The sequence below is a fragment of the Cavia porcellus genome, unplaced genomic scaffold (genome assembly GCF_034190915.1).
Source record: "Cavia porcellus strain 051 isolate PalLab524CR breed Dunkin Hartley unplaced genomic scaffold, mCavPor4.1 scaffold_26, whole genome shotgun sequence".
NCBI lineage: Eukaryota > Metazoa > Chordata > Mammalia > Rodentia > Caviidae > Cavia > Cavia porcellus.
This window is the reverse complement of record NW_026947509.1, coordinates 41,497,077-41,524,384: the sequence shown is the minus strand read 5'-3', so window position 1 is coordinate 41,524,384 and position 27,308 is coordinate 41,497,077. Positions and strand designations below refer to the sequence as shown.

Sequence of the window (27,308 nt, the reverse complement as noted above, 5' to 3'; positions counted from 1 at the left end):
TATAAAAATAAAAAGCAGCAGTACAAAATCTTTCAAAAACTTATTGGAAGCTGGGCATGATGGCTCACACCTGTAATCTCAGCACTTGGGTGGCTGAGGCGGGGGCTTGCTGTGAGTTGAGGCCAGCCTGAACTGCATAGTAAGACCCTGTCTCAAAAAGACAAAAACAAAACAAAACAGAACCCTGTTGGGGGGGGGGGAAATCAACCACAATAACTTCATCTTAGAACTTTTTTGTATTCTTTCTAATCTTCCACATATACTAAAAACAGACTTTTAAATTGTCAAAACTGGATACCAAATCCAATTCAAACATATTTAAACTTACATGAAAAATTGATAATGAATGATCCAACAAGATTTAGTGCTTTTTATCAATATTCTTAAATTGAATCCAGTGTCAAAATTATAAACTGTTTCAGAGGTAGATAGTTAGGCTTCTTGATGATATTTTAAACTTGATTGGCTAGGGCTTAATATTAAAATGCATTGTGAATTGCAAGGTCTTTTGAGCAAAGTATCATAAAAGTTCTTCAGTAAGGGGCTGGGAATTTAGCTCAGCAGCATAAGCGCCTGCCTTGCAAGCAGGTGGTCGTGAGTTCGATCCCCGGTACTGATTAAAAAAAATTTTTTTCTTCACTATGAGACTTTGTGTGAAGGAAGCTGAACTCTGAAACCTATGCTTCTTTATTTATCTGGGGAAATGTAATGTTATACATATGTGTGAAGAGCAGTATACATATGTCCTGTATACTATGTGTTTATGTCAGGCTTTCATGAAATTAATTGAGTCCATTAGACATTTTCTTTCTTTTCTGTTAGCAATTAGCTATAGTAGTAAAGAAAGGTTTAAATCTATACAAAATTTCAAACAAAAGTAATACAAAACCAAGTTTATATTTCATGTTGATTATTTTTAATTATTTAATTTTACCTTAGCTTAGTGAGTATATGAAATTTATATATATAATGGGATATTGTGTAATGTTCTATGCAAGTATGCATCGTACGGCACTTAAATCAGGTTAAATATACCTGTCTTCTTAAACTTTTGTCATTTCTTTATAGTGAAAACTTTCAAAATACTTTCTTCTAGCTTTGCGAAATGAGCAGTACATCATCCTTACTCACCATACTATGCAACCATACACCAGTTTGTAATACATTAATTTTTTGTAATAAATTTACTGAACTGTTTTGCTTAGATCAATATTAGAATAAAGGCAGGGCAAAGTTGGCATTTTCTAAGTTATTTATACTCTTTATCTGTGACTGGCAATATTTGGCACAGTTTGTATTGGATATACCTTTTTAGTACTTAGATAGTTTAGAGCTCAAGGGAGCACAAATTCTATATATTCCATGTATTTAACTATTTTTTCCAGCTCTCGTGGAGAAAATCTAAATGTGTTCCTTTTGTTTTAAGTAAAACCAAAACTGAAATATATCACAACCAAGGAAAATAGACATAATATGTACTTAAAGAAAATGTACTGCTTTTGAAATGATTTCAAGTTACATTTATTTATGGTTCCTTAAATTGTCCTAATAAAATTTATATTTCAAGGTTTTTCACGCCATTCAAGAGACATGCACTGAACTTCTGAAGATAGTCGAGAAATATCAGCTAAGACTCAATGGTATGACATCATAGATATCTGCTAATTCCCATTTGAAAGGATTACTAGTTTGCATGTTTGGAAATAAGTCATTTAGTGAAAAAATAGTAGTTTAACTGTTTTGTAAGCAGTTTTATGTCAAAGTATTAACATTTATAATGACCCGTTCTCAAAGTCTTGAGTGCCCAACTTTTCTTTCTTTAGTTTATCAAATATCCCTATTTTGACAAAGATTTATTTTGCTGATGTTCAGTTTTTTTCCAGGAGTCTTTTCTTTGGGAGGGGTGTACCAGGAATCAAACTCAGGACCTTGCATTTGCCGGGTAGGCACTGTGTTACAGAGCTGCATCCTTGGCCAAGGAGTCTTTTTTTTGTTTTTAATGGAAAAAAAGGCAAGGGCTGGGAATTTAGCTCAGTGGTACAGTGCCTGCCTGGCAAGCACAAGGGCCTGAGTTGGATTCCCAGTACCCCAAAAAATAATAAAATAGAAAAAAAAAGATGCTGGGAAAAAAAGGCAAAACAAAATTTCATAGCAAGGTTATAGGAGAATAACGGCAGTTAATACATTGCATGTTATTATCTTTAAAGTACTTACTCAGAGTACAAGATATGACATAATAGATTTCTCCAGTCAATATTAGCACAAAGGTGCCTTTTCTGCGAATTAAGAGACACTAATAATATAGCTAAATTGCATTATTTCCTGCCTTTTCCTTTCCTTCCTTTCCCCATTCCCCCATCCAGTTCCTTTTTCCTTTTAAATGATTTCTTCCCATTTCACAATACCTATTGTACATTTTAGACTTGCTCTTTCAGTTTTTGACACCAAGGAGACAATTTGATGTTTACAAGAGTCTGATTTATTTCACTTATGAATATGGTCTCAAGTTGTATCTATTTACCTATAAAAGTCTCAAGTTAATCCTTCTTTATGGCTGATAATATTCCATTGTGTAAAACTACCACATCTTTTATCCATTCCTGATTGATGGATATTTTTGTTGTTTCCAAGATTTAGTTATTACAAATTGTGCTGCTATAAACATGAGTGCACATATATTGCTGTGGTATGATGTTTTTAATTCTTCTGGGAAAGTACATGGAAGAGGGGAATAGCTGGTCAAATGGGACTTCTAATCCTAGCTTTTTGAGGAATCTCCATGCTGATTTCCACAGTGGTTCCGCAAGTCTACATTCCCACCAACCATGGGAACCCCCATAGCCCTTCCAGTGTTTGTTATTGGTTGATTTCTTTTTTTTTTTTTTTTTGTCTTTTTCCTTTTTATCGGTACCAGGGATCGAACTCACGACTGCCTGCTTCCAAGGCAGGTGCTTATGCCACTGAGCTAAATCCCCAGCCCTATTGGTTGATTTCTTGATGATAACCATTCTTTCTAGAGTGAGACAGAATCTCAGTGTTGTTTTAATTTGTATCTCTCAAATGACCAATGATATTGAACATTTTTTATATATTTGCTGTTTGTATCTCATCATCTGAGAAGTACATATGTGTCTCAGATGCCCATTTTTGGATTGGGTCTTTTAATTGTGGGGGCACTGATTTTTATCATTTCTTTATAATAGAAGTCATTTGTATAAGAGACAGTTGACTAAAATTGTTTCTAACTGTGTGGATTGTCTTTTCACTCTATTGGTGATTTCTTCTGGGTGCAAAAGCTTTTTAATAAGATGAGATCCCAGTAGTTGATTCTTTAAAATATTTCCTGGGCAGTTTGGCTTTTGTTCATGAACTCTGCCTACCCCTATGTCTTCAAGATTTCTACCTTCTTTCTCTTACAGTATATTTACTGTTTCTATTTTAATATTTAGATCTTTGATCCATTTTAACTTTAGTTTAGTGCATGAAGATAGTCATGGCTCTAGTTTTAGTCTTCAGCATGTGGAAAGCCACTTTCTCCAATACCATTTAATAAAGAGGCTATCTTTCTTCTAGTGAACATGTTCGGCCCCTTTGTCAAAGATAAAGTGACTGGTTTCTAGTTGTGTCTGCATCTTTTGTTTCACTGGTCTTCAAGTCTGATTAGGTTGTTTTGTTTTGCCAGTACCATGCTGATTTTATCATATCACAGCAGCTTTGTAATATAATTTCAAGTCAGGGATTATGGTGCTCCTGCCTTGCCTTGTTGCCCTTAATTGCTTTTGCTATTCTAGGTCTCTTCGGGTTCCAAGAGAATTTTAGGAATGTTTTCTCTAGTTCTGTGAGGAGTGTTTACGGTATTTTGATCAGGATTGTATTAAATCTGTGTAACAGTTTTGGGAATATGACCATTTTCACTATGTTGATTTTTTCCTATTCATTAACAAGGGATATCTTTCCATTTTCTGATATTCTCTTTTATTCCCTTTTTCAATCTCATTAACTGTACTGGGTTATTTATAATTTTTATATCTTCTTGGTTCAGTTTTGGCAATTCATGCATATCTAGGAATCTGTCCATTTCTTCTGTATTTTCCATCCTATGAGAGTAAAAGTTTTCAAAGTACATTTTTTTTTATCTTTTTCCTTTTTATAGGTACCAGGGATCGAACTCACAACTGCCTGCTTGCAAGGCAGGCGCTTATGCCGCTGAGCTAAATCCCCAGCCCCTCAAAGTACATATTTACAATCTGAATTTTCACAGAATCTATAGTGATTTCACCCTTTTCACTCCTCAATGCATAAATTAGAGTCTTTTCTTTTCCCTTTTGATAAGATTGGCTAAGGATTTATTAATTTTATTTACTTATTTCAAAGATCATGTCTTCAATTCATTAATTCTTTATATTGTTTTTTTGATCTCCATTGCGTCAATTTCTTCTCTGATCTTTATAATTTCCTCCCTTCTATGGACTTCAGTTTGTTGTGCTCTTTTTTTTCTTCTAGAAGCCTGAAGTGTAACATTAAGTTATTTGTGCTCGTTCTGTTTTCCTGATGTGACAATTTACCACTAAAAAGTTCCCTCCTAGAACTACTTTCATTGTATACCACAGGTTCCAGTATGTGGTGCTTGCATTTTTGTTTAGTTGTAGATATTGTTCAGTTTCTTCTTTAATTTCATCTGTGACGTATTGGTTGTTCAGGAATTTAATTTCCATGTGTTATGGAGTTTTTGCAGTTTCTTTTGCCATTGATTTCTGATTTCATTACAGTATGGCCAGATAATATTCATGAGATAATTTCAGTTCCTTTGCATTTATTTAAGTATGTTTTGTGGGCCAGTATATGGTCCCTGTGAGAGAATGTCCCTGTGTGCAGCTAGAAGAATGTGAAACTGATATTGTGGGTTGGAACACTCTGTAAATGATCCAGCCTGTGGATCAGTCTGTGGGCCTCGCCTGGAGAAGGGACAGAGATGCAGGGCTGGGCAAGAGGAGAGAGAGAAGGAGACAAGATGAAAGGTTCCAATCAAGTCTCGTTTATTCTGAAAATGGCGACAACTTATATAGGGTGGAGGTGGGCCAACGGGACAGGAAGAGGGTACGGGGTGCTATCTGATAGGTTATCGTCACATCTGGATATGTGACGTAAGCATGAGGGGATTATGGGTAATGTAGGCAGACGTGAAGAACATGGGAAATGTAGGTGGACGCGGCAGAGGCCCAATATGCCGCTCCCTACATCTCCTCCCTTATTATAATATCAAGAGTATGGCAGGCCTTGTGAGGATGGTGCCTGTCTTGGGTCATGGACTCTTATTTGTGACCCCAACCAGGCCTTTCCCATCATGGTCCTGCAGGACAGCAGTTGGTCCCGTGCCTGTCTTAGGCAGCTTGGCGGTGTGACACAAATGTCCAAGTTGCCCGTCTCTGGCTGCCCGTCCAGTGCCTCAAGGCATTAGGGCCACATCATTATGTGGGCCAGCGGTGGATGTTCTTTCCTGATAAGTTTGTTGTTCTGACATCTCCAATTGATGGTAATGTACCTGAATGGGCTTTGCCATAAACGCGTCAATCCTGTTATTAAGGAGTGTCATGATCCTCTGGAAAATACAAGGGCCTACAGTAAGGAGTAGCAATAAAGCAGCTGGAGGTATCAAGAGAGGGGCAATGTAAGGGAAGAGACCCTCCCACATGGAAGAGAAGGTAGTTTCTCTGAGGCACTCCTTTTCTCTCTCTTTGAGGCATTCTCTTAGCTTAGTCATGGACTCTCTGACAACTCCTGAGTGGTCGGCATAAAAACAGCATTCTTCTTTGAGAGCAGCACATAAGCCACCCTCCTTCATAAATAGGAGGTCTAGTACTCTTCTGTTTTGTAGGACTACCTCAGATAAAGACGTCAGAGATGCCTGTAAAGCCATTACAGATGTTTCTATTTCTTTTAAATCTTGATCTACTGACGCCTGTAATTGAGCCTAGATGTTGGTTTCCCAACACTAGAGCTGTAGTCCCTGTTCCTATCCCCGTTGCAACTCTAACCCTAGTAATACAGCTAAGGTGAGTGTGGCAGGTTCTCTTTTATACATATATCCAATCTGTGATGCCTGGAGATAGTAGTCTCCTGGGTGGAATGTTATACGAGGAAGAACCTGTACAAGAACACAAAAATCTGTAGACTTGTTAAAAACAGTAGTTGCTATACAGGGTGAGAAGCCAAAATTGCAGGCCCAAGATGTTCCTGGGGGAGGGCTGAGGTAATTGTTTGGTTGGAACTCTAAATGAAGCTGGGCACAGAGTCATACTGCCAGTGCTGGTGGGTGGCTGGAGTCCCCAAGACAGGTCCCTCTACCGGAGACGTCAGGGAGAGTCAGCTTGTGGTGATTACCCCAGTCACAGGCAGATGAGCTAGAAGAACTGTTAAAGGTTAAATTGAGGGCCTTTCCTTCATAATATGGGGGAGGAGCAGTCAAGCATAGCCAACAGGATTGGGTGAGATCAGGTTGGGTGTGATTTAAGGCCGCATAGCCCCCAGAATTAGGTTGTACACATTAAAGTGTGGAGCAAGAGTGGAACTTAAAGGTGCTGGAGTGGCTGAGAAAGTGTGGGGAGAGTTTAAAGAGGGGTGGGCAGTCGTCAATGGGGGTGAAGTTACCACCTGACCAAGAGACCTGTGGTCATTGGGTGGGACCAGCACCGGATATGGGCCCACTGCGACAGGGGTGTGTTGTAATGGGTTTTTTAGAATTCAGATAAGGTTTCCGTGGTCGTGGCCCTGTTCATAGAAACGAATGCCCCAGGTACGCCCGGAAATCCAGCCTTGTTCTTGGGGGGTGGTGACATTGAGGGTCACATTTCCACAGTTAGCAGATTGGTGGGAGCCCCACCCCCATATTTTACATCCTCTTGGCTCATAGCCGAGCATGACATGAGTGTCAGAGATTGGGGGAGACCAGCCGGATGTTACCACCGTTTCACAACCCCAGTAGGCACAAAAATAATGGCCTGGGGAGTGACAATAAGATCTTCCTGATGTTGGCGAGGGGCACATGTATAAAGGCTGTTTATGGCAAAATTGTCCTGAAGACATTGGAATGACATGACAGGGATCAAATCGAAAGCTAGGGCTTCCAGATCCCTGCCAGGTAGTAACGGGGCACCAGTCTCCTTGGACCCCATCCCATTTTTGGAGGGTCCATACCCAAGGTTGATGGTGATTATCAGTCGTTGTGCACAGGTGTAATCATGCTAGAAATCCGACGATTGTCCATGAGATCTTTAGGGTCAGCATTTTCCTGTAAAAAGAGCACAGAGAAAAAGCCTCAGGGGGCCACATCATCCCTGGGTGCATGAGAGGCCCGTATTAATTTGTCTGTTTGTTGTGTATCAACTTGTCTTGTAGCCATTCGGGGAGCCATCTAGCTCCCTTTTCTTGGTGGGAGTAGACGCAAACGGAACCTCGTCCCCAGATAAGGACTGGATCAGGGCCATTCTATGTGTTGGTTAAGGGATCTCTCCATAATACGGATGCAAATTGTGTTGTTGTCCGCGTGTGCCAAAAACGAGATGCCGCTAAGTAGCCTGAGGCATCCAGAGATAGAAAATTCAAAATAAAGAGAGCATGTGAAAGAATATTTCTAGGAGACCCTCAGGTTGGGTACCCTTTTATTTTATCTATGGTAGATTTGAGGGAGCGATGTGTACATTCAACAATACCTTGTCCTTGAGGATTGTAAGGTATACCTGTGATGTGTAGAATACCAAGGCACTTGCAAAATCGGGCGAAGGAGGTACTAGTATAGCCTGGGCCATTGTCGGTTTGAGCTGTTGGGGGCATCCCAGAACCGAAAGGGCCAATAGCATATGGGCTATGTTTGGTAGCCTCTCCAGTCTGGAGTGTGGCAAAGATGAAGCCACTATAGGTATCAATGACCACATGTATATATTTTAAGTTGCCAAATTCATTAAAATGAGTGACATCCATCTGCCACAAGGCATTGGGGATTAAGCCTCTTGGGTCGACTCCTAGATGTTGAACAGGCAGGTGAACAGCACAAGAGGGGCAATTTTTTACAATTTGTCTGGCTTGTTCTCAGGTAATTTTGTGGAGGAGGTGGAGAGTCTGGGCATTGAGATGGTGTAGCTGATGAGCCTGTTGAGCCTCAGATATCTTGGAGTCATCTATAGGCTCAGAGTGGGTCATGAAGACCTGTCCGTGTGGCAATATTGGCCAAATGATTTCCCTGAGTGAGAGGATCTGGGAGGCCAGAATGGGCTTGCAAATGGCCAATAAAAAACTTATGGCGGTGGAGCCGTATGATCTCTTGTAGCTGCCTGAACAGATTTGCAGCTGGGGAGGCATGACATATGGTTGCAACAGTTTCTAATAATGGGACAGACTGGGCAAGGTAGGCACTATCAGTGAACAAATTGAAGGGTTGGTTGGGGTAAGCGGTGAAAACTGCCAGGATGGCCTGTAATTCTACCAGCTGTGCAGAAGAAGTATCTGTCTGGAGGGTAAAAACATTGTCTTGAGCTACATAGGCAGCCTTGCCGGAGGAGGAGCCATCAGTAAAAAACAGTGGGGCACCAGAAAGTGGCTGTGAAGCTGTAATTTTGGGGAATACAAATGGGTGACGATTAGCAAAGTCAATTAACTTATTTGGAGGATAATGATTATCAACGGTCTGTGAGAAGGAGGCTAGCGCAACAGGCTATGCCTCGGTAGTCTGGAGTAACCAGTCTATCTGATCTTTGGTGAAAGGTTGGATGATGACATCTGGTTCAGCACTTTCCTTGTTTTCTGCCTTGGATTATCAAGTCAGAGACTGCTTGGTGGTAGGGTAACAGGACCCTTTTTGGGGAAATTGACAAATGAAGCCACATAAGAGGGAGCTCGTTGCCAAAATACTACTGTGGGGGAAAGTTTTGTGTCAAAGATGAGGAGTTGTAGATTTGTTGTAATCTATGAAGGAAGCAGTTTGTTGAGCAATAGCCTCTTCTACTCTATGCAAAGCTCTTCTGGCTTCAGGTGTGAATTCACGGCGGGAGGTTGGATCAATATCTCCCTTAAGAATTTCATAAAGGGGTTGTAATTCATGTTTGGTCAATTTTTAATAGGGTAAAGCCAATTACTATCTCCCAAGAGTTTTTGGAAATCGTTAAGTGTCTTAAGGCCATTGAGTCTTAGTTGAGGCTTTGGAGAAAACACCTGAGTGCCTTGTAACTGAAAACCTAAATATGTATATGGGTCAGTAAGCTGGACCTTGTTAGGGGCTATTTGGAGCCCAGCCTTTTGTAAGGCAGCTTGTAGTGCCTGGTAACACTGTAAAGTCTGATCTCGACTATCTCCTACAAGAATATCATCCATATAATGGGAAATATATATATATATATATATATATATATATATATATATATTGTCTTTTTCATTTTTATCGGTACTGGGGATTGAACTCACGACTGCCTGCTTGCAAGGCAGGCGCCTATGCCGCTGAGCTAAATCCCCAGCCCCGGAAATATATATATTTGGCCAATGATCTCTGACTGGCTGTATTGCGGCAGCAACAAAAGACTGGCATAGTGTAGGGGAGTCACCCATTCCTTGTGGAAGGACCCGCCATTGGAATCTTTGCATAGCGTCTCTAAAGTTAATTGATGGAAGACTAAAGGCAAAACGCTTTTGGTCATTTGGTTGTAAGGGAATAGGAAAAAAGCAATCTTTAAGATCTATGACAATTTTAAAAAATCCCAGGGGGATGGCACTGGGTGAAGGGAGGCCTGGCTGTAAGGGTCCCATTAAAACCATGGTCTTAGTTATTGCCCTCAGGTCTTGTAGCAGCCTCCATTTCCCCGACTTTTTTTGAATAACAAAGATAGGTGTGTTCCAGGGGGAGTCACTAGGGACAATGTGGCCTGCATCTAACTGGTCCTGCACCAGCTGTCGTGTGGCTGCAAGCTTTTCAGAGGTAAGGGGCCATTGATCAACCCAAAGAGGTTTATCTGACAACCAGGTAATCTCTTTTGCATGGGCTGCAGGAATGTCAATGACCCCTATTGAAAATGGCCTAAGCCAGCCTTTGTTAGGTTGGGGACAGGGGAGATGGGGGCCTTAATGCCTGTGCCCTGTTTTCCTAGGCCCTGATTTGGGAGAAATGCACTTTTGAGTATTTGTGCTGTGACTATACTGTTGGGGCTACCCATAATTATTCCCATTTGGGTAAGTAAATTTCTGCCCCATAAATTAAGAGGAAGTCCTGTAACAACATTCGGCTGTATGTGTTCCTGGTTGCCATCTTGATCTTTCCATATGAGAAGGTTGGCACTACGTTGGGAATTTTTTGATTGTCCAATTCCTTGTAGATGGGTCATGGAAGTCTCTTAAGGGCCAAGTGAGGGGCCAGTCCTCCTTTTTAATAATAGTCACATTCAGCACCTGTATCTATGAGGCCTGAAAAACTTTTTCCATCTAACTATAAGGTCATAAGGGGCTTATCTTTAGATATGGATTGGGCCCAATATACATCTGGGGACCCAAGAGATGAGTCTCCCCTATAGAAAGCCATGGCAGTGTTGGGAGTCTGAACCAATGGCAACAGCACCAATGGGGCAATATGTTGTCCCCGTTTAATAGGGATGACGCCAGAAATGGAAGAAGCCGTGATTTTAATTTCTCCTGTATAGTCACTGTCTAAGACCCTGGGGACAATTTGTAACCCTTTAAATATGGTACTGCCACGTCCAAGTATCAACCGAATGTATTGGGAGGAGGGGGGCCGAAAATCCCTGTAGGGATGACCTGAGCACCTGTATCTGGGGTTAATACTGTGTTGGAGGTGGAACAGAGGTCCAATCCTGCGCTTCCTGGTGTGGCACGGAAGAGGTCTGAGATGGACTGTTTTGTGCTGGGTTGTTTTGTTGTGGGACAAACCTTATAGCCCCAGGGGTTTGTCCTGTGTAGGCGGTCTGGGGCTGACCCTGATTCCTGTTTCCGTGCTGGGGGAGGGGGTTGCCATCTACATCCGTTTTTGATCTGCATTCATTATCCCAATGATACCCCTTTCTGCATCTTGGGCATAAGTTTGTGGCTTTTGGTTTTGGGTTATTGTTTTGGGACTTTTGGGCTGTAGGGCAGTCTCTGGCAAAATGGCCTGTCTGATCACATTTAAAACATTTGCCATTATTTATTTTCCCTCCTTGCTTGTGTGCGAGGAGGATCTCCTTTACAGCTGCAGCTGTACTTGCAGCTATGACCTGAGCCTGATAATAGGCAGGGCCTATGTCAGCGCACAAGCGAATATAACCTGAGAGATCCTCTTTTTTTTCTATGGTTTGATAGCAGCCTGGCAGCTATTTTCTTTTCTTTTTTTTTTTTTAATTTTACTTAAGGAGAAAAAAGAAGAAAAAAAAAACAGAAAAAGGGTACAAGTTATACAGACTTTCAGAAAAAATAAACAGTAGGAAATCACTAGTTAATTACATATTGTCATCTTAGAAATAGTTGTTGAAGTTGCAAAATTAAAGCATCTAGAGGGGACTTTCAAACAGTTAGACTGCAAACAGTTTTGTTCAATGATCCAACAAAACTCAGTAATATGGTTATCTATCGTATACACTTAAATATATATGCAGTTATATCTTTTAGAAAACTTTCTTTTCCTTTCTTTTGTACAATGACAATTACACATTTTGGGTTTTATTACTCCCACAGTTCTTATTACTTTTTTTTTTTTTTTGAAGAAAGTAAAACCAAATGTGACATACCAGGACAGAGTTAGTCAAATCAAAAGGATGGACATAATACATAATGTAAAAACAAAATACAAGGTGATCAACAATGGTTACCATACTGCCTCTTGCTATCTTAAGAAGAATTGCCTTAATCATCAGTTATAACAAAATTGAACAAAACAATAAACAATAAGGCCAAGAAAACCAAAATATTGGAGACATTAGAGGACTTCAAAAGAAGATAATAGTCAACCCGAATGGGAATCACAATGAATCTTATTGTCTTCAAAGTTGTTGCCTATACTTTCAAACTTGGTACTATCAAGCATAACAGAATAGAGGAAAATCAGTCAAAACAAGATGGTGAGAGCAATAGAGTTTCAAATCAAGTTAATAGGAAATCAAAGTGGGTTACTATAATATATCCTGGTATTTTTTACTTATTTTTCCCTTAATTAAAAGGATAAAACTGAAAAAGTAGATAATAAAAAGGAGATTGAGATAAAAAAGAGGGCATAACGACAAAACAGCACAGGTCAAAACACAATCATTTAAGCAAAATAGTGTTTCACCACAAGATAATCTCAACATAATAGTAGTTCCATAGTGTCTCTTCCCTTAAAATCTTTGGGTATATCTTCATACACTGTAGCATCAAACGTATCAAGACAGTGTAAAACCATTCAAGAGAATGATAGTATTACAGAGTATTTAGAACCAACTATCAGAAAATGAACAATGGTTTCTGTTTAATCTTCTTGTCTATAAAAGTTTTTGTTTATATTATCACATATAATAAAATCCAATAAGATACAACCTGTTAAAACCGATGGAGAGGGCTGGGGATTTAGCTCAGCGGCATAAGCGCCTGCCTTGCAAGCAGGCAGTCGTGAGTTTGATCCCTGGTACCGATAAAAAGGAAAAAGACAAAAAAAAAAAAATCCGATGGAGACAGAAGAACAAAAGCTTGATGGGACTTCAAAACAAGAGGATATTAAATCAGCACTAGCTATTGTGATGTCTTGTTTTCTACAAAATGGCTGTTCCTACCATCCAACCTTCTCTGCCTCATTCTTTTGAGCTCTTTTTCTGTCATTAGCTGTCAGTTTGTCTTCTTCATTTTGCTTTCTGCTTCATTCATTGTGGCCTCTCTGCCACTGTTTCTGGAATCTTGGTATTTTTCCTTTTTAGAATATCCTGCAATATTCTCTGTACAGTTGAATTGGTGGTTGCAAATTCCCCTAGTTCCTCTTTATCCTGGAAGCACCTTGTTTTTCCATCAATTTCCAGGGACAGTTGTGCAGGATATATCAATCTTGGCTGGAGGATATTATCTTTCAAAGCTTGAATTATTTCCCCCCAACTCTTCGTGATTTGATGGTTTGTGCCGAAAAGTCTGCTGTAATTCTGATGGGGGTTCCCTTGTAAGTGATCTGTTTCTTATCTTTGATGGCTTTTAATATTCTGTTCTTATATTTGATTTCTGGAATTTTGATTATTATATGCCTGGGTGTAGCTCTGTTTGGGTTGTAGGTGGCTGGGGTCCTGTATGCCTCATACATCTGAGTATCTTTACCTTTTGCTAAATTAGGAAAATTCTCCTGGATTATTTCTGTGAATAGCTTTTGTAGTTCATTTGTTTGAGTCCCTACTTCTTCTTTTATGTTCTTAATTCTGAAGTTATAGATCCTCTTATCATCTTCTAGCCTTTGTATTATTGCTGTTTGTTTTCTTGTTATTTTAAAGAAGTTTTTCATTTCATGTTCCCACATTACAAGTCTGCCCTCCAGTTCAGATAATCTACACTTAGTTTCTTTCAAGCTGTTATACTAGCTTTCGATAGAGTTTTTAGTTTCCTGGTAATCTCTTTGAACCTGCCTCATGTATTCTATGTTTTTTCTATTTTCTCCATCAAACAATTCTCCCCTTTTTTTCTGTTCTTCCATTCCACCATCTGTTTTTTCTTGGGTGGTGCTTAGCATTTCTCTAACTATTCTACTTATTTCTTGCTTTATTTCATTAAATACTTCATTTTTGAACTCATCTATGAGGCTCCGGAGATATTGCTTTATGTCAATTGGTGCCATGTCTGATATTGCATGTTTTCTGTCCTCTTTTGCATTTACCTTTCCTGGATCAGTGTTCTCAATATTGGGGACTGAGGACCCTTTCTTGTTGTTCCCTCTTCCCATATTTTTTGTTCTTTCCATACAAGTGTATATAGGAGGTCCGGTTTTTTTCTTTGTCAGTTACAGTTTGTTTGAATCCACCGACTAGGTGTTCCCGCCTACTGCAGTGTCCTAGGGAGACACAGACCTGGGCAGCCTCTGCTGGGCCCACCCCTCCAGGTCAACCTACTGAAGGCTTCACTGCTAAGGTGCACCACCAGGCGCTGGGACCTGGTTTGAGCTAGCCTACTGGGTCTTAGTCTGCAGCGTCACCCAGGCCAAGCACTCTGCACCAATCTCCCTTGAGAGGGGAATATGCGACTAAAGTCACTGCAGTGCCCTATTCCGGCTAGTCTGCTCATTCCCAGAATGCCCTCTGTTGGAGCCTCCTAGTCTATTAAAGGGTCCCCATTTCTCTCACCGCAGGTCGATGCAGGGCTCCCTGCCAGTCCCGCTCTCAACGCTGTTCGGTTTCCCAATTCCAGCTCTCAGAGCTTTCACCCATCTCTCTCCCTGCTGTGAGGATTGGGATGCAGTAGCAGCAGCATGAAATTCAAATTGCGGCTTCCAATGGCGCGGGATCCAGCTTCTGCACTGAGATTTTATCTGTTCCTGTTATAGCATCAGGATTGCATTTCCAGTTGGTTTCTCTCAGCTTAGTTCGTTCCTGGGTCAGCAGGGTACGTCTCCACTCACGTAGGACTCCTCACACGGCACCGCTTCTGGATTCTAAACTGGTAATCTCAGAGAGCCTCTGTGGCTGCTGTTATTTGTCCGCCATGTTCTCTCAGAAGTCCGGATTAGCATTTTCATAAGCCAATTGTTTAACAAGGTCATAGTGGTCCTCGGAGGTGCCAAAGAGATGCTCAGTTGCCTCTAAGAGGCGATCAGTGAAATCAGAGAAGGGTTCCTCAGGTTTCTGTTTTATTTTTGTAAGGGAAGAAGCGACTCCACCGGAGGGGAGCTTTTTCCATGCTTTGATTGCTGCCAGAGTGACCTGAGCAAAAAGGCCTGACTCATATCACATTTGAGCTTGTTATGTAGCATATCAACCTGTTCCTGTTAGCATGGAAAGAGTATAATGATTTCTCCTGTTAGCATTATCTTTAGCTAAAAGTTCACATTGGTCTTGGAATTATGCCTTCCAGAGCAGATAATTGCCCCCGGAGAGTGTAGCTCTGGTTAAATCCCTCCAAGCATTAGGCGTAATCCAGCCTTGGGTTAAGGAATATAAAACCGCAAGGGTGAAGGCTGCTATGGAACCATATTGGGATACTGCTGTTTTTAATTCTTTTAGGGCGGTTACTGGGAATGGTGTATGGGCCCTACTAGTCCTCGGTGCTAAGGGTGGTAGGTCTGTGTCTGTATCACTATCATGTGGGTCAGAATCATTTTCTTCTTTACTATTATCAGTTTCTATATCCCATATCTGTAGGCATGGTGGCTGTCTTTTTTTGTTTCCCCTAGTTGTAATGGCCTGTGTTTTATCCCTTCCATGTTCCTGGCTTGGGGATCAATCCCCGCGTCTAGTTCGTCTTTTTTTGTCTCTCCCTTTCTTTAGTTTCACTGCCGCCATCTTGTGGATCAGCGCCATCTTGGGTGGGTCGAGTTGTCTCTCTGCCATTTTGTAAGTCATCGCCACCTGTGCCAATTGGACCAGTTTCTGTTACCGGAAACAGTAAAGGAGGCGCCATTTTTAAGGTATCTGTTTTTGGAGCGTGGGTTATTTCTGTTACCGGGAACATCATTGTTGGTGCATCTAAAGGGGGACGAGAGACTACATCTAGTGACCGAAGTTGTAAAATGAGTCTTTGTCTCTCCTGTTTTAATTAAAGCTGTTGTTGTAAATAATGGATCTCTGTCTCTAGATCAAGGAGATCAGGAGGTGGACCGGGCGGCTTTTGGAAGCCAAATGGAGGGTTATCTATCTTTTTTGTTATGCCTTTTGTCACTAAGTTAGGATCGACAGATAGCGCAGGGGCTGCAAAAGGGGGTCTCTCACCCTGATACTGAATACCTCTTCTGCTAGTTGTGACCAGTTAATCTTTGGGAGGTCAGAAAGATCAGGATATATAGGCTTATATGACAGAGGGGGTGTGGCAGCACCAAGCTCTAAGAAGTGCTGGCAGCCAGTTTGAATGGTGGAGCCATTTTGAGTGTCCCCACGTGCTTCAGAAAGGGGAAATGGCAGCAAGTCGCCATTTTGGGAGTCTCTGGAGGGGGAGAAGTTGCCATCTTGAGGGGGCTCCGGAATATCAAGAACCACAGAGCCAGGAGAGCTGGGTGCTTTGGATGAGTCTGGCGGCTGTGGGGTACAATTGCAGGAGGCAGATAATGCAGCCTCACCCTGAGCAAGCATCTCTGCAGTCTGGGGATCTGCGTGATGTTGCGTCAGCAGCTCAGAGATTAAAGTCCAATATGCATAAGAAGTTACCAGAATCTTTTCCGGACCGAAAACTCTATAATAGTCTTTTTTTTTTTTTTTTGGTCTTTTTCATTTTTATCGGTACCGGGGATCGAACTCACGACTGCCTGCTTGCAAGAAAGGTGCTTATGCCTCTGAGCTAAATCCCCAACCCCCTCTATAATAGTCTTTGAGAGCGTCTCCTACTCTTTGCCATCTTTTTGAGTCAATCGAGCCCTCTAGAGGGAACCAGGGACATGCAGAATGCACAAACTGAAAGTACTGTAATAAATCTTTAGTTTTAACCTTAATCCCTCTAACCTTGAGTGCCTCCCTGAGACCATTTATGAACAATTTGTGTTCACTAAGTGCTTGCCCCATGCTAATCCCATTCACCTACCATGTTTTAGGCGAAACGTAAGGTGGCCGTCCGCACAGATCACAGGGACAAAGTCCCAAAACAGTCACGCGAGCCAGCGATTTACTCCCTTGAACGGTCTTGCATCAGTATCCCTCATGCCAGGTTGAACTCACTTTGGGCGACACTTGATCCGGCCTGTGGATCAGTCTGTGGGCGTCGCCTGGAGAGGGGACAGAGATGGGGGGCTGGGCAAGAGGAGAGAGAGACGGAGACAAGATGAAAAGTTCCAATCAAGTCTCATTTATTCTAAAAATGGCAACAACTTATATAGGGTGGAGGTGGGCCAACGGGGCAGGAAGAGGGTACAGGGTGCTATCTGATAAGTCATCGTCACATCCAGATATATGACATAAGCAGGAGGGGATTATGGGTAATGTAGGCAGACGTGAGGAACATGGGAAATGTAGGCGGATGCGGCAGAGGCCCACAGGAGGGCAAGATAAGGTGCCAGCAGTGAGATATGCTGTTCCCTACATGTAAACATATACTGAGTCCATTTGTTCATAGGTTTGGCTCAGTTCTGATATTTTTTTGCTGAGTTTTTGTCTAGTTGATCTATCTCTTTGTGACAGTGGAATATTAACGTTCCCTGTTACAATTGTGTTATTGCTTATTTGATTTTTCATGTCTATTAATATTTGTCTTACATAGTTGTATGCATTTGTCTCATATGTATTGGTGCATACATATTTTTGATTGTTATCTCCCTCTTTTGAAATTTTCCCCTAACAAGTATGTAGTGACTTTCTTGATTTCATTGAATTTTGTCAATTTTTTTTTCTTTTGCCATTTATAGAGAACGCTTTCCTGTTCTCATCGTGGTTCAGGAAGGTTTATAATTGTAATCCCAAGAAGTTACTGGAATTCTAGTTAGTTACTTCCAATCTACCACTTCCATTGCAATCTACTGCAAGAACCGACACTAAGACATATATACAGTTATGAGGAAACCAAGGGGTCCTAAGTCCAGCCAAGATGGTGATTTACTGGAACAGAGACGTCAACCCAGACCCCTTCCCAGGTTTTATTAATTCTCCATGAGGGAAGGGGTTCTGGGTGAATGACAGAGTAGCTGGAAATACGGGAAAACCAAAACTACCATGAGCTGGGCTAGGTAGGAGGTCTGAGATCACCTCTGTGATATGCAGAAGACAACAAATGCAGGGAGAGTAATCTGCATAACACAACTGAGGTAGTTTCTTTTTTTTTTTTTTGTCTTTTTCATTTTTATCGGTACCAGAGATCGAACTCATGACTGCCTGCTTGCAAGGCAGGCGCTTATGCCGCTGAGCTAAATCCCCAGCCCCTGTCCCTTGTTATTTTTAAGAGATCTTTCCTTTTGTGATTACTAACCATGATCTTTTCTTCAGGTTCTGAAAGTCTATCTTCAGCCTCATTCAAATGACTTTGCCAGCTTTCAGTGAAATTTTCAATTTCCTTGTTATCTTTTTAAATCCATCTCATGCATTCTCTTTCCTATATTGTTCTTTCATGGTTCTGGTGCTGCCTCGGAGGACACAGCCTGTCCTTTCCACTTTTAGCTTTAGTTTTTCTGTCATTGAACTAAAAATGACAGGCATGACACCTGTTCTTTTGTTCACTTTAAGTGTACAACTGGAAAATTTTATTGCCTTTTTCCTCTTACTCTCTTATTCTGGTTAGACAGTCACCTTACACAGATCATTGTTTCTAAAATTCTCCTAGGGAGGTAACAATTTTTTGTTTTATGATTTACTTCTGATCTTATGCTTATAAAATATAACACTGAATTTTTATTTTAATTTAATACAAGCAGATATTTTAAAATATAAAACACTTCTATTTAAAAACCGAAAGTTTCATAACAAAACAATAAGAGATGGGGCTGGGGATTTGGCTCAGCAGCATAAGTGCCTCCCTTGCAAACAGGCAGTCATGAGTTCGATCCCTGGTATCAATAAAAATGAAAAAGACAAAAAAAAAATCAGAGAATAACAATAGTGAGTACACTGTGTATCATGATCTTATAAGAATGACCAAACTATGTGGTTGAGGATTTATCTCAGTGGTGGTTGTGAGCTGATCCCCAGTACCAAAAAACAAAAAAGAATGATCACACTATGACTCAGAGAACAAGTTTTAAACAAAGAAACAAAAAAATTCTTTCTTGTAAAGAAGAAACAAATAACTGAAAGGACAAAACTTTCATTTCAATGAATAAAAGATGCTAGTAGTATAAATGAAATAAATTAGCATTTGTCTTAAAATAATTTTGAAAGAACAGAATAGATAATTTGGGAAGTTTGTGTGTGTGTGTGTGTGTGTGTGTGTGTGTGTGTGTGTGGTATCAGGAGTCTAACTCAGGGTCTTGCACTTGCCAGGCAAGCACTGTGATGCTGAGCTGTATCCCGAAATTTGGGGATTTTTTATAGCAGCACAGTTTATAATAATTAAATGTATATGTCCACTGTCCACATAGAGTGTGTATGTCCATTAATGGATGAATGGGTATTTATACTCAAGGGACAACTACTTTACCATAAAAAAATAAACTGTAGGGATTTGTGGCCAAATGGATGCAAGTCGAAAACATAATGTCAAGTAAAATAAGTCAGACATACAGTCTTAAATATCACATAGTTTGTCATATATGTGAAACTTTCTAGATAGAAAGAAAGCAGGAAAAAGTTCAAGAAACTGAATTTTAGAATATTAAAATTTAAAAAAGGTACAAAGTGAAAGTTTACTTTCTCCTTTCTGTTTTTTTTTGGGTGGGGGTGGATGCTAGATATTGAACTTGCACCAGATGAGCATGTGTTTGACTATTAAGCTACCCACCCAACCTTCCACATTTTTGTGATTAAATTTGACAGTATACTCAGTCAAATTTGGGAGGAGGTTGGTACCAGGGCTTGAACTCAAGACGCCTTACACTTGCCAGGTAGGCACTGTAGCATTGAGCCATATCCCTGGCCCTCCTCAGTCAAATTAATAAAAGTGTCTGGCACAGTTCCTTTGCTTCTTACAGCACAGATAACAGACTATTATGGATGACCTGTAGTCCATGGCTCACACTGAGTAGCAGTGTACTATTTGATAATTTTTAGAGTTTCTGTGGCAGAATTGTGAGCCTCCGTTAATAGCATATAAAACATGGGAAACCAAAACCAGGAGGAGAGTTACAAATAAGTTAACAATGTAAGTAGAAAACAAATATTTTGTAAAAAGGCAGTAATCCTAAAATACATCTCTGTACATTTGAAATGCATTGCTTGAGGCTTTTATTTTTTAATTAATTAATTACTTTTTATTACTAAAGATTAGTTTTCCCAAAGCAAGGTTTGTTGATTCCCTGCATAAAAACCAACTGAGAAGTTCTCGTTTTAAATAAAAAAAAACATATCCTAGCTGGGTGTGGGGGCACATACCTGTTATCCCAGCATTTGGAAGGCTGAGACAGGAGGATTGCAGTGAATTAAAGGCCAGCCTGAAGTATGTACAGACACTGTCTCAAAAAAAAAAAAAAAAAAAAAAAAAGCACATCCCCAGACTGTCTAAAATTATAGTCTCTTTAAGTGAAGCCTAGGAATGTGTATTTTTAAAGTAAGCCTCTGTTCTTTCTCCCCCAAGTAACTTTTATCATAGAATGTTATTGCTGTGATCATTTTAGTTGTATATGTGCATGTTAAACAAATGATGGGACAATTAACAATATTGTAAATTTTTTCCTAGTTGTGTCAGAGGAGGAAAATGAGCTAGGGCTCTTCTTAAAGTTTCAAGCAGAACGGGATGCAACCCAGGCCGGCAAAATGATGGATGCTACTGGCAAGGCACTCTGTTCCTCAGCTAACCAAAGGTTTACCATGGCTCTCATCATCTTTAAATGTGTAGTCATTATGGCAATTCTCACATGTATTTAAATTTGTAAATTTGGAGAGGAAAAGTCATTGATCATTCAATAGAGTTATTACAGTATATAACTATTTTTGATGCCTAACTCTTAATTATTAATTTTGTATTCAAAAGAATTACTTGAAATTGATTTTCTTGGTTGCCTTATTCCTAGAAAAACTTTTTGGCTGCATTTCAATTTCTTTCTTTTTTCCTTTTATTTTTTTAAGACAGGGTCTCTCTGTACAGTTCAAGCTGGTCTTGAGCTCACTTTGTAGCCCAGGCTGGTCTTGAACTCATGCTGCCTCAGCCTCCCGGGTGCTGGCATTACAGGTGTGCACTGCCACTCCTGGCAGCATTTCACCTTCTTAAGTGTTTTAATGTAGTAGAGTCACAGGATAGCTAATTTAAAAACTATTTTTCCTTCATGTTCTTTTTTTCTTTTTGGTAGTGCTGGAAAGAAAAACCAGGGAGCTTGTGCATGCTGGCTAAGTGCTTTACCTCTCAACTGTATATATGCATAAATGTATCTACTACACAGAATCTCCCACAATTATTAAATATAGCCAGTGTATTTCTGAAGAAACATGAAAACAAACAACGTGTGGTATGCACCTGTAGTACTAGCATTCAGGAGTCTGAGGCAGGAGAATCACCGCCAGTTCAAGGCCAGCCTGGGCTTCGTAGTGAATTAAAGTCCAACATAACCTACTTACAAATACCCTGTCTCAACTTTTCTTCACCACAAGAGAGGAAGGGAGGGAGGGAGGGAGGGAGGGAGGGAGAGAGAGAGAGAGAGAGAGAGAGACAGAGAGAGAGAGAGAGAGAGAGAGAGAGAGAGAGAGAGAGAGAGAGAGAGAGAAAATGAATGAGAATGGAACAGGTCTTCTCGGGCCTGTAATGATGATAATCCAACTTTGGTGGCTTTATTCAGAAATTCCACATCAGTGTAGAAGTCCATCTTGAAGGAACTGAGGAGGAGATACTCAGAATAGGGCTCTCCAGGGCTTCTAAGTCAAAAGTGGAGGAGCTAGATTTGATTTATGTTTCTCAAATATTTGTTTTGTCATCCCTCATTCTTATCTGCTAAGAACTCTACACTCATTAGTTCCAGTATTTATCTGCTATTCTAAAAATTTTCCATTACTTGTCAAATGAAAGGTTTTCTACTGTTTGAATTGGTTACTTTATGAGTCCAAGTCCTCTGTTATCACAACTCTTCTAAATAGAAGATTAACTTGGCAGGTTATACAAGGATTATTATTCCTAATGTAAAAATTATATATTTCTTAAAGTAAAGACAATATAAAAATCTCTATAATAATTCAAAGTTGGTAATCTTTGCTTTCTAAATCTCTTTAGCCATCTTTTAATTTCCTGTTTGTAGACTCCTGTTTATAGGAATGTGCTCTATGAATGATTTAAACCCTTATTTTACTTATGGGATGTACAACCCTCTAATTTTACCTCTCTGTCACTAGATTGGCTTTGTGTACTCCTCTGTCTCGTCTTAAGCAAGAAATTGCGACATTTAGTCAAAGGGCTGTGTCTGATACCTTGATGACAATTAATCGGATGGAGCAGGCACGCACAGAATACAGAGGAACTCTGCTGTGGATGAAAGATGTATCTCAGGAGCTGGACCCAAATACTTTAAAGCAAATGGAGAAGTTCAGAAAGGTATGAAAATATAACTTTTCCTTTTTTTTGGTACTGGGGATCAAACTCAGTATCAGATTTGCCACTGAGCTAAATCCCCAGCCCTCTTTTCCTTTTCCTGACACATAACATACAGAGCTGAAGTAGAATAATTTAATGAAGATTATAGTAGTAGTAGAATATTTTTGAAAACTTTTATTATAAAATTTTGGTTGCTTGAAGATTTTGGTTGAAATTGAAAAGTTTGTTACATTTCAACTCTTTCAGTGGCGTTTCCCCATCAACTTTTGTTTATCTAAGTGTTCACTTTTTTTTTCTTTTGTAGTGGTATTGGAGATTGAATTCAGAGGTACTTCACTGAGCTATGCCCCCAGGCCTTTATATTTTTCATACATGAGAAAAGATCTCACTGAATTGCCCAGGCTAACCTTGAACTTGTATTCCTACTGTTTGAGCCTCTTGAATAGCTGGGATATAAGTATGTGCCACTGTGCCCAACTCTGTTTACACTTAAAATATAGCTTACCTGGACTTTTGAAAATTGTTTGCAGGAAGAAAATAGTTATTACCAAGGGAAAATATATAATTTAAGTATAACTTTATGTAAAATGATTATTAATGCTAAGGAAAATAAAGGTTATCACATTTTTCATTTATGAAAGATAACATGTCAACAATAAACCAACATATAACAGTTATAACTATTAATGTAAATGGCCTCAATGCACCAATTAAAAGAAACAGACTGGAAGAATGGATCAAGAAACAACATCCAACCATATGCTGTCTACAAGAAACGCATCTAACCCAAAAGGATACTGACAGACTGAAAATCAAAGGATGGAAAAAAATACTTCATGCAACAGGAACCCAAAAAGAAGTGGAGGTAGCTATTCTGTTTGCAGACAATGTGAACTTCAAACCAAGAATGATCAGAAGAGATAAAGAAGGTCATTATATACTGGATAGGGGAAAACTTCAAGAGGAAGAGATAACAATCTTAAATATATATGCACCAAATTCCAGAGCACCCAGTTATATGAAGCAGGTATTAATAGAAAAGAAAAACCAAATTAGCAATAACACAATTATAACAAGAGACCTTAACCCACCATTGATATCAAGGGACAGATCAACCAGACAGAAAATCAGCAAAGAAATAACAGAACTGAATCACACCTGTGAACAAATGGACTTGATAGACATATACAGAGTGTTCCATCCAACAACATCAGAATACACATTCTTCTCAGCAGTAAATGGGACAGTCTCTAAAATAAACCATATACTAGCCCACAGAACATATATATATATATATATATATATGTTTTTTTGTCTTTTTTGAGACGGGGTCTCGCTATGTAGTTCGGGCAGACCTTGAGCTCACTTTGTAGCCCAGGCTTGTCCCGAACTCACAACGATCCTCCTACCTCAGCCTCCCGAGTGCTGGGATTACAGGCATGAGCCACACCCGGCTTAAACATATTTAAATAAATGCAAAAGAGTTGAAATTATCCCATGCATATTATCAGAACATATGCCATGAAATTAGAAATTAATGATAAAAGATACTGCAGAAATCCCACAAACACATGGAAACTGAATAACACACTCTTGAGTAATCAGTGGGTCACAGGGGAAATTAAAGAAGAAATTAAACAATATCTATAAGCAAACGAAAATATGAATACAACTTATGGGAATCTGTGGGATGCAATGAAAGCTGTCCTCAAAGGAAAATTTATTGCACTGAGTTCCCACATCAGGAAAACAGAACAAATACAAATAAATAACCTGATACTATACCTCTAACATCTAGAAAAAGAAGAGCAAGTCAAGCCCAAAGCCAAAAGAAGGGAGGAAATTATAAAAATCAGAGCAGAAATTAACGAAATGGAGACTAGGAAAACAATCCAATGAATCAAAGAGTTGGTTATTTGAAAGAATAAATAAAATTGGTAAGCCCCTAGGCAACCTTATAAAAAAGGGGAAGAAAAAGCTCAAATTCATGCAATAAGGAATGAAAAAGGCAAAATCACTATAGACTCTGTAGAAATACAGAAAATCATCAATACCTATGTTGAAAACCTCTACTTTCATAGGTTTGATAACATAGAAGAAATAGGTTCCTAGAAACATTTGAAGTACCAAAGCTACTTCAAGAAGATGTAAAACTGCTGAATAACCCAATTTCTATCAATGAAATTGAAAATGTAATTTAAGTCCATACCTACAAAGAAGAGCCCAGGCCCAGACGGATTCACTGGAGAATTCTACAAGAAATACAAAGACTTAATGCCAACACTCCTCAAACTCTTTAGTGAAATTGAAAGGGAAGCAATCCTTCCTAAGTCATTCCTGGAAGCAAATATTACTCTAGTACAAAACCTGAGAAAGACCCAACTAAAAAAGAGAACTATAGACCAATCTCCATAATGAACACAGATGCAAAAATCCTCAATAAAATATTGGCAAATAAGATGCAGCAAATTATCAAGAAGATTATACACCATGGCCAAGTGGAATTCATACCAGGCATGCAGGAATGGCTCAACATACATAAATCAATAAATGTAATCCACCATATGAATAAAGCCAAAAGTAAGAATCACATGATCATTCCTATAGATGCAGAAAAAACTTTTGATAAGGTCCAACATTCATTTATGATAAGAACCTTACAGAAAATTGGAATAGGGGCTGGGGATTTAGTTCAGTGGCATAAGCGCCTGCCTTGCAAGCATGTGGTCATGAGTTTGATCCCCGGTACTGATAAAAAAAAAAAAAGAAAATTGGAATAGATGGTCTTTACCTCAAATGATAAAGGCCATCTATAACAAACCAACAGCCAATACCATACTAAATGGCCAAAAACTGAAGGCCTTTATCTTAAAATCAGGCACAAGACAAGGATGTCCCTTCTCACTACTCCTATTTAATATAGTACTGTAAAAACTAGCCAGAGCAATTAGACAAGAGAGAAAAATAAAAGGGATAAAGATAGGAAAAGAACAAGTTAAATTACATTACTTGCGGATGACGTGATACTCTATATAGAAGACCCCCAAAACTTGATTGAAAAACTCCTAGATATAATAAATAAATTCAGCAATGTAGCTGGATACAAAATCAATACTCAAAAATCAATAGCATTGCTATATACTAACAACAAAATCACAGAGAAATAAGAGAAGCCACACCCTTGACACTAGCAACCAAAAAATGAAATATTTAGGAATTATTCTCACTAAAGAAGTAAAAGATCTGTAGAGGGAAAATTAGAATCCACTGAAAAAAGAAATTGAAGAGGATCTCAGAAAATGGAAAGACATCCCTTGCTCATCGATAGGGAGAATAAATATTGTGAAAATGGCCATTCTCCCAAAACTGTTATACAGATTCAATGAAATCCCAATAAAAATACCATCAACATACCTCATAGATCTGGAGAAATCATTCCTAAAATTCATCTGGAACCAGAAGAGACCTAGAATAGCAAAGACAGTTCTAAGCAGCAAAGGCAAGGCAGGAGGCATCACAATCCCTGACTTGAAGTTATACTACAAAGCAACTATAGGAAAATCACCATGGTACTGGAATCAAAACAGAGCCGAAGATCAATGGAATAGATTAGAAGATATAACCACAACTACAAAAGCACTCAACCACCTTATTTTTGATAAAGGGGCCAAACATGTTCACTGGAAGAACGACAGTCTCTTTAATAAATGGTGTTGAGAAAACTGGCTCTCCATATGCTGAAAACTAAAACTAGACCCATGCCTATCACCATGTACTAGATTAAAATCTAAATGGATCAAAGATCTGGATTTTAAAACAGAAACACTAAGTCTATTGGAAGACAAATTGGGTAAAAACCTTGAAGACATAGGGGTAGGTAGAGAATTCATGAACAGGAATCAAACCGCATGGGAAGTACTTCCCAGAATCAATAACTGGGATCACCTCTTATTAAAATGTTTCTGCATGTCAAAAGAAATCTCCAGCATAGTGAAAAGAAAACCCACAAACTGGGAAAAAAATCTTAGTGAACTGTCCCTCAGACAAAGGACTTTTGTCTAGAACATATAATGAATTTTTAAAAAAATTAGACCCCCAAAATTCAAATATCCAATCCAAAAATGGGCATCTGATCACAGTTCTCAGATGAAGAAGTACAAATGGCAAATAAATACATGAAAAATGTTCATCATCATTAGTCATTAGAGAAATGCAAATTAAAACCACACTGAGATTTCATCTTGCTCCTGAAAGAATGGCCAGGATCAAGAAAACTACCAACAACAAATGCTGGAGAGGCTGTGGGGAAAAAGGAACTCTCCTGCACTGTTGGTGGGGGTGTAGACTGGTGCAACCATTGTGGAGGTCTTTCTGGAGATTTCTCAAAAAGCTGGGATTGGAAGTCTCATTTGTTCCTGCTATTCCACTTCTAGGCATATTCCTAGAAAACATTCCTGAAAACATCATACCACAGTGATAATATGTGCACCCATGTTTATAGCAGCACAATTTATAATAGCCAGATCTTGGAAACAACCTAAGTGTCCATCAACTGAGGAATGGATAAAAAATATGTGGTATTTTTATACAGTGGAGTACTACTCAGCTATAAAGAATTGAGATATTTATAAAGATGCAGCTTGAGACCATACTCATAAGCGAAATAAATCAAACTCACATGTATAAATACCAAATGGTTTCCCTAGTGTAAAAAATGGTAAGAATACATAAAAGTATATGGTAATCGTGATTCCCCATTATACTGTTTTGAAGCCTTATAATGTTTTCATTCATTAGTTGGAATGGTTTTATTCTGGGTTGTTTGATTTATTGTCTGTGATGATATAAACAGCTATTTTGAAGAAAACAAGACACTATAATAGCTAGTGATGATTTAATATCATCTCGTACTGAAGTCCCACCAAGCTTTTGTTCTTCCATTTCCATCGGTTTTATCATGTTGTATCTTATTGGATTTTATTATATGTGATAGTATAAATAAAATTTTGTATAGACAAATAATATAGTAACCATTGTTCATT

The 27,308-nt window shown here is 39.3% G+C and overlaps 1 protein-coding gene across 17 annotated transcripts in view; it reads left to right on the top strand.

Annotated features, from left to right (window-relative positions):
- The window catches only part of Ica1l (islet cell autoantigen 1 like), a 129,513-nt gene that overhangs the window by 18,555 nt on the left and 83,650 nt on the right, over window positions 1-27,308 (top strand). For 13 of the 17 annotated variants that reach the window (XR_001202294.3, XR_010043494.1, XR_001202295.3 and 10 more), the window contains 3 exons: window positions 1,568-1,640; window positions 20,428-20,551; window positions 22,068-22,266. Coding sequence is in view for 14 of the 17 variants with exons in the window: in XM_063237266.1 (XP_063093336.1) it covers window positions 1,568-1,640; window positions 20,428-20,551; window positions 22,068-22,266 (396 nt within the window). In the remaining 3 variants the exon portion in view is untranslated. Of the gene's footprint in view, window positions 1-1,567; window positions 1,641-15,468; window positions 15,593-20,427; window positions 20,552-22,067; window positions 22,267-27,308 lie in introns of those variants that run through there. The other 4 variants (XM_063237274.1, XM_063237277.1, XM_063237273.1 and 1 more) reach the window with 2 other exon arrangements.